This window comes from Natator depressus, chromosome 2, assembly GCF_965152275.1.
Source record: "Natator depressus isolate rNatDep1 chromosome 2, rNatDep2.hap1, whole genome shotgun sequence".
Taxonomy (NCBI): Eukaryota; Metazoa; Chordata; order Testudines; family Cheloniidae; genus Natator; species Natator depressus.
Window position 1 is genome coordinate 154,098,457 of NC_134235.1, and position 7,927 is coordinate 154,106,383.

General features: G+C 41.6%; 2 protein-coding genes across 2 annotated transcripts in view; one reads left to right on the forward strand and one right to left on the reverse strand.

The window, feature by feature from the left end:
• Nucleotides 1–3,999, forward strand: part of ZNF830 (zinc finger protein 830) — a 32,229-nt gene extending 28,230 nt beyond the window's left edge. Inside the window, exon 10 of the mRNA XM_074945193.1 lies at nucleotides 456–3,999. Coding sequence (XP_074801294.1) covers nucleotides 456–639 — 184 coding nt within the window. The 3' untranslated portion in view covers nucleotides 640–3,999. The remainder of the gene's footprint in view (nucleotides 1–455) is intronic.
• LOC141982806 (poly(rC)-binding protein 3-like) overlaps nucleotides 1–7,927 on the reverse strand; it is a 714,223-nt gene that overhangs the window by 4,634 nt on the left and 701,662 nt on the right. The gene's annotated exons all lie outside the window — the stretch shown is intronic.

The following is a 7,927-nucleotide window of genomic DNA, read 5'->3' on the forward strand; positions in this document are numbered from 1 at the left end:
GTACTACTTCTGTGTGTCCTAACAGATAGCAATAAAAATCCACGTGTGCCCTTTTCCACCTCAGGTGAAATAACATCTTAGACAAAAATTGAAAAGACTGGTTTGAGCTTTTTTCCTTCTCTACAGAATTTGACCAAGTGGTTTCATATCTTTGATATTTTTGAATCAAATTGTCACAGGATTGTGATTTGATCTGTTGTTGCTTTTGACATCTTTGTAAGAAAAGCTATGTCCAAGGCACTCCACTTCTTCATTCTGCTTCCATAGGACTACAGCAAAATGTTAAATAATCATATGGGTCTATTGTGAAAGGCTTATTTGAATTTTAACGTTTGTATGTCTTTCACGTTTTTTGACAGGAGAAGCACTCCCAGTATTGTGGGAAAATCTGTTTTGTTTTTTTTTAAATTGGCAAAGGCCATAAATGTTAACTAAATATTTTTACCTTTCTACAGTGAATGTTACCGCCGTGTTGAGCTGCTGCGTAACCGCCAGGATGTAATGAAAGATAAATTTAAGGAAGCCATGAGATTAAGAGCAACCCAGGAGAAGGAGGATGAGGATATTGGTAGTGAAGATGAAGGAGAATTGCAGGATTTGCTGTCTCAAGATTGGAGAGTGAAAGGGGCTTTGTTGTAGCATTTCAGTGGCATGCTCAATATTCTGTTGATCTGTGGTATTACTACTTTTTATCAGAAGTTTTTGTTAAAATATTTATTTTTAAGAAGGATCTTGCAGGTACTAATGAGGTTAACTGTAAAAAGTGTCTGAATCTCTGTAGGTCTAAAATGGAGTATTATTTTGTGTAAAGGTTGTACATTGTAAATGTTTTACAAGTTTGAATATAACTTTCCTATTAAAATTATTATTATAATTTCCTACTAAAATGAGCAAGTAATTTTATAGTCAATATAGACTTCTGGGAGTGTAACACAAACTAAGTCAGAGCTTTGAGTTGTCCTGTGCTGTAGTTCTTACCAACCAAGATGACAGTGTATAGTGTTCTTTCAGATAGGAAACTCTGCTTTGTCCAGGATGTTTTAGAAATTGCTAGTAAAATACAGTGTCAGACGTCCAAGGCAGGATCTGTTAGTTTCACTCTTTGATATGTAAATGACCTAACAATCCAGAAACATTGAGTAACAGATTGTGGACAAATTGTAATACTCTGATCTCCTGCCATGCTACAGTGGCCGTGCATGTTGCAGAAGATTGTGCTGGACTCAATCGGTTTTCATTAATGCAATTACAGACTGGAACATGCCTGAAAACTCTTGAGCAGAGGGATGAAATGGGTAAGCAACTTGGAGCACTGCACTGGAAGCCCAGTTGGCACTGGAAGAATAACTTCAAAATAAACCTGATTTATTTTAGTTGTAAATATTGGAAGCTTTCAAGGGAGCCTTGGAATTCTGTTTTCTTTCTCTCAAGTGTGCAAATGGGTAAATAACATTTTAAAGTTAAGAACCAGAGAACAGGACAAAATTGAGTTAACACAAAAGGGGAGCAAGGAATTACTGAAATTCCGTATGTCCTGGCTAAATTAGAGACAGATTCTATTTTTTAAGAATCATATGCTCTTTTGAGCTTTGCAAGCCCTAAAAGCCCTCAAATGTACTGAGCTAGCAGGAACTTCTGAAAATCTGAATGGACTTTTCCGTTTGGTCCCGAGAAGTAGAGTTGTGGAAAGACTGCTTATTTTTTTAACCTCCGGTTTTGTAAAAGGTTTGTTTGGGCTTATATTACAAGGTAGGTTTGGAGAGGAAGTAAAAAAGGAATAGTGAATAACTTTACCACACAATTAATTCAAGCCAGTCTGGGCACAGGTTATATCTACTGCTCACCATAGTGTTTCTTTCAGGGAAAAACTGTTGTTGCTCACTCAAGGTAGGTGTCACTTTTGTAGCATCTTTTACAATGAACATTCTGTGTGAGAACTGTTTCTCTTGATTCTCTTGACCCTACTTTACTTCTCCTACTTTACATATTCCCAATATTCCAGCTATGTGTTTATAATAAGGTTGTGAAAAGTAAAATTCATACAATCCTTAACAGAACAGAGGATCACTGTATTCTGACCACATATACTGGTCTGCATTCGTGATATTTTTTGCTCAATAAGTACAAAAAACAAGCACAACCAATACTTTAAAAAAAACGTTCAAGTCTAACTTTGCAACTAATCTCTCATTGGTAATATCCAGAAATTTGGCAAGAATGGTTTCCAAGTGTCACTGACTTATAAACAGAAACATTCCAAAACTATATTAGAACAAATCTTGAACAGATTAGCAAGTTACTAATTTAATTGGCGAAGAATAAACATGGCAGTGTATTAATACTTTGAATTTCAGTATTACTGGATGCATATCATAATGCAATGAGTGAAATAGTGAGAGTAGCTCCCCTCTTGTTTAGGAATGAAAGTTCCTGCTCAGAAGGATGGAGGCAATGGGAATATTTGTTGAATGACTGGCAGTCTTGCTATTTTCTGTAAGTACAGTTTCCTTCATTTTCCATAAATTCTGGACAGTGTCTGATGTACAATTTTTTTCCCACTGCATACTCTTTCCACCAACCGCCCCACTAGTCCACCAAGGAGAGCTGCACGGACTCTTAATTCTGATATTATCTCACCCACCTTGTCTCTAGTATCTTTTATTGAACCAACTTCTGTTTGGTGAGAGACACAAGCTTTTGAGTTTACAAAGAGCTCTTCTTTAGGTCTGGGAAACCTAATCAGAGTGTCAAAGTTAAATAGAAGGTGGAACAGATTGTTTAGTTAACACACATTTCAAAGGTTAACTGTTTATGCTAAACAATCTGTTCCACCTCATATTTAACTGTGATATTCTGATTAAGGGCTGGTCAGCACTACAGTTAGGTTGACATAAGGTCCCTTGCGTTGACCTAACGCTAAGTGTTTACTACACTAAAATGTAGCTCCCACTGGTGTAACTTGCCCACTACATCAATTTAGGCCTTGTCTACACACTACTCCAGCTACGTGAATAGAGTAGCTGAAGATGACGTAGCTTAGGTCAACTTACTGGGGTGTACACCATGCTGCATTGACGGGAGACGCTCGCCTGTCGACTTAATTTTGTTCTGGTGGAGAACCAGAGTTAACTGGAGAGTGCTCTGTGGTCGATGTAGCGGGTCTTCACTAGACCCGCTAAATCAACCCCTGCTGCACCAATCGCAGCAGCATCAATCCCCAGTAAGTGTATTGATATGGCCTGAATAACCGCACCTCCATGAGAGGTGTAGAGCTTACGGCAATGTAGTTAAGTTGTAGTGTCAGTGTAGTCACTGCGTTGCTTACATCGACTTGCTGCCTTTCAGTAGCTGTGCCACAATGTCCCACAGTGACAGTTAAATCGGTGCAAGGGCTCCTGGTGAGGACGTGCACCACCAACCCAAGAAGAGTAGTGTGGACGTGCAAACGTGATTTAATTACTGCAGTGGCTGTACTCCAACATAATTTAGGTTGACTTGACTTCACTTTCCCGAACCTGAAGAAGAGCTCTGTGTAGCTCAAAAGCCTGTCTCTCTCTCACCAACAGAAGTTGTTTCAATAAAAGATATTACCTCCTCTCTGTAATATCCTGGGACCAACATGGGTACAACACTGCATAATTCTAATACTTGGCAGAAGTAGGTTGAAGCCAACACTCTTGTGTTTAGACAACCAGAAACTTTTGTATGTCCTGCTTAGCTCCCTCAGTGGGGGTCTAGTATGTTTCCAAGGACTGATTTGATTAAGGGCCTGTCTTGTCATTGGTCTTAATGTTCTGATCAGAGAAAGTGGAACAGACATGGCTGATTCTAAGGACAGCCTGCATAGAGCAACATGGATGTACACTTCATTTTTATAACTGAAATTATACCGCATGTCTAACTTTATCATTTTGTGGGCTTCAGTTCTCCATTTTTGTGCATGTTTGAAGAATATTTCTTTTTTACTGTATGTACAAGGAATGGGGAAGGGAAATGAGCATTAAAAATAATACAGCTGGCAAAATCTCTCTCATCTTCGTGATTGTTTAATTGGGGGAAGCTCGAGAGTCAGTATTTACCTTTGGAATCAGAATACTACTGCATCTTCATGCAATCTTTTTAATTCTTGTAGAATAGACCTACTTTCCTATCCTTGTTAGCTGTCAGAACTAGAACAGATTTGTGCACTTAGACCAAGTATATTAACTAAACAAATTGTCGTCTTTTGGGTATTATGAATGCTTGGCAAGCATGTCCAGTGAGCCAAAGGACTGTCCTAACTAATCCCTCTTTGTTTCTTAAAGAGGAGGAAATTCATGCAACATTAAGTAACCGATAATGAACCAATCAATAGCATCATGCATATTGCTGAGAAACTGAAATTACTGCTGCATTTGACAGCATTGAGTCCTATTGATAGTACCTTTAAGAATGAAAATGGGCCGTATGTCTTTTTTTTCTTGAAAGGACAGTCTCTTAGGAGCTCCATCATTCATAGAAACAATTGCCATAAGACACAATTTTCAAGGAGAATAATGGGACAAGAGAAGTTGTCCAGTACTTCAGCGCTTACTCAGGAAGCTTCTAGAAAAGGTCCATTGTGGTGAAGTTAACAGTGACCTCTAGAACTGGAATTTTTATCTATTAGTGTGCCAGCAAGGCAGGACTCAAACCTCCTTTTTAGCTGAGCCTAGTATCAGAAGTGGCCTTGCACAAGAGGAACTTAAAATCAGCCACACTGAACAATTTATCATTACTCGTTTAAGCAGTACCATAGATAAAGTAAACTTTCATATAAAAACCAATAGTGGATACATTGGGTTATTAACCATTCAAACAATTACCACTTCAAGGCCACCTGTGCAAGAAAACATGCTATTCAACTTCTAAGACAAGTTTCAGTTCGTTAGTTTTTAAATTAGTCTGGATTTCAAACTTCAGGCTTGTCACGGCTGTAGCTTGAATGCGTAATCCTTGCTTTGTAATTTCAAAAGAAGAGGGGAGATTTTCAAAGGTGCTGATTGGAGGGACACTGAAAGTCAATTAGAGTAGCGTGCCTAGCACCCAAGGGTGTCTCAAAACCTCTACAGGGAGGTTTTCAAACAAGGTAAACTTACAGATGTTTGGGAGTGAAAAAAGAGCACAGTGCTATCTTCAGAATCAGGAAGACTCATCTTGGTGAGTTTCTCTCAACTTCTCCCATTTTCATAGGCAGGAGGAGGCCGTGGGTAGCTGTCACAAGCCAGTCTACATAGCAAGAGTTGGCAGTTTTGACACAAAAAACGTCCTTAATTTAAATACGGGGACCCACTGACTGAAACCTACCCAAACACACAGGAGCCTGGGCATCAACCTGCCCACCACAAATAAAAGGCCTGTGCTGTCCATGCCCAAATTTGACGCTTGTCGTTCCAGGTCTATTTGGTATTTCTAACTGGATGCTGAGACCAGTAAGCTCCTCCCCACTTGCTGAGCTACGACAAAAGCTACCAAAAAGCAGCCCTAAATTACTTTCACTGTACTTGAGTATTGTGCCTTTTGAAACCTAGCTAGAGTGTGACTCATGATGCTGACAGCCTTTGCGATTCAGAGCTGAAAAACGCTCTGTAGAAGCTATGCATTAATACACAGGGCACTGCCCAGTGGGGGATTTCTTTTAACAAGTCACGGGATGGGGTGCAGAAGCTGACACCAACAGCGGGTGGTCTGTTCCCGTGAACATTCTTTGCGCCCGTGAACGTATGCGCAGCAGAAAGAGGCGAGTTAGCCCAGCATAGTTCTCTTTTCGGTTTAGCGAGGGAATGAACCTCCACTGCTGCTTGACCTAATTTAGACGACTTATAATGACAGTATTTTGGTAAACTGAACCTGCAGGATTAGTGCAGACTAGAGTGTTTTACCAAAAAAAAAAAAAAAAAAAATCCGAACGTTGGCAATGTAAATTATTCCTCTGTGTCAACGCCCCACCAGCCACATCCCTTGCCCGCAAGTGCATTCACCTCATTAAAGCAGATTTCAGTGCACCTTTTGCAAGGATCTTGTGTCCATGGTTTTATATTGCTGCATCTGACCAGTTTGCCTTTCTCTTGTGTGTGTTTGTGGGGGGGAGGGGTGGGCTCCCCTTTGCCCACTTGTGGTTTGCTGCCCCCTGCCCAACCTTTTGTGTGATGTCATCGCACCCACGCTATTTTATCTGGCCTAGACTGTAAACTCTGTGGGGTAGCACTCAGGGCTTTCTTTGCCGGCAAAGCACCATACATGCTGACGCTGTCTCAATAACATCCATAGGCTAATTTGTCTGTTCACGCCACTGCCTTGCCATTGCCTCGGCTGAAATCAAGCCTCACGTGCCTCTTTTGGTTACTGCAACAGCTTGCCTCTGGGCCCTCCCCAAGGCCCAGCACGCTAGACTGTGCGCACTACCCATGCACAAGTGTGACCACATAACCCTTCCTTCTCAGACAATTCCACTAGCTTCGACTTCATTTTCAACAGCTAGCCAGAATTTCTCCTCGTTTTGAAAAACCTGCCAGGATCGGTCCCCTGCTTTTCACCAACTCAGCCTGTCTCCTCTCCAGCCACGCCCCCCACAGCGCCCACCACTGGTTTCACACAGCCCACTGTCGAGAGCTCCTGCCCTTTGGAACAGACTCCCTGTAGCTTTCCACTTTGTCAAACCTGCTCTTGGTTTTAAGCTTGCTTGTGAAAAAAAACCCTTTTCGCCCTTGCTTAGGCTGCTTTATTTCTCATTCTATTCCCCCCACTCTTCTGTATGAAGCCTGTAAGTGTATTTGTTAAGGTGCTTGGGAAGAGGTTGTATGAAGACCGTCATACAAATGCAAACTCCTGATGGCTCATACCTAGTACTACAACTGACAGCAAGACAGTCCTCGCCCACTCAGCATTGAACACTGGCGCTATGTACTTATAGGCACTGATGCCATGCTGGCCGTCAGGAGAAATGTCCAATGGCACTTGAAAAAACAAGAACTTGGAGATCATTTCCAGTAAAGAAACTACAACTTGCCTTATTTAAAGCATAAAATTAGTTACAATAAGTCTTAACATAAACATTTTATCAGGGACTTCAACATGCACCTACAGGTTTGAAAGCATAACTGTGGATAGCTCCACTAAGGCAGCACCTTGATACCTTTTCAAGGCACTGAGTCAGAAACATGCATCTTATGGGCCTGCCCTTGCAACTCTAACCGACTTCAGGAAGAGTCCCTGCCTGAGCTAGGGGTTCTGGGATTCTTCAGCTGAGTTGGATATAGACTGGTTCATATTACTTGCATGCGCTGCAAAACCACAGCGTCACCGAGGGTATTACAACGTATGAAAAGGTTGCAAATGCCCTACAGGAGAGGTGGCCAGCGTGCAGCCCACAAAGTTAGCCAATGCTCCTGGTGACTCCTATCTTTAATATAAAGGCATAGCCCATCATGGAGGCTATAGGTGTCAGTTTGCAGCACTCCATCAGATCCAAATAGGAGACTGGATGAGTCAAGGACCTTTGCATGACGCAATCAGTAGTTTCTATGGGCCAAGCCCCCATATGAAAGACGAGGTTCACTACATATTTCTGATTGACTGTGGCCCTTGGATTGCTGGCATAGTTCCAATGCAGTCCTTGGGTGGATAAAGTTTGGGCCCCCCCAAAGCAACGTGCAGTGTTGTAAGCAATAGAGGCATGAAACCAACAAAGGCCGTTCACAATACCAGACTCAGTACCTGGCTGTGTTTGCTTTTCTTCCCTGGCTGATCAAAAATCAATCCTGGTCTTAAATGAGAAATAGGGGTGGGGAGTGGTTCTTTAAATCTCATTATTATGGGCCAAATTCTGCCACCTCCAGTCCTTCTGGGTAGTAATTTACTCCACTCGAAGACCGATTAAATCCACAGGGGATTAGTTGCCGAGTAAAAC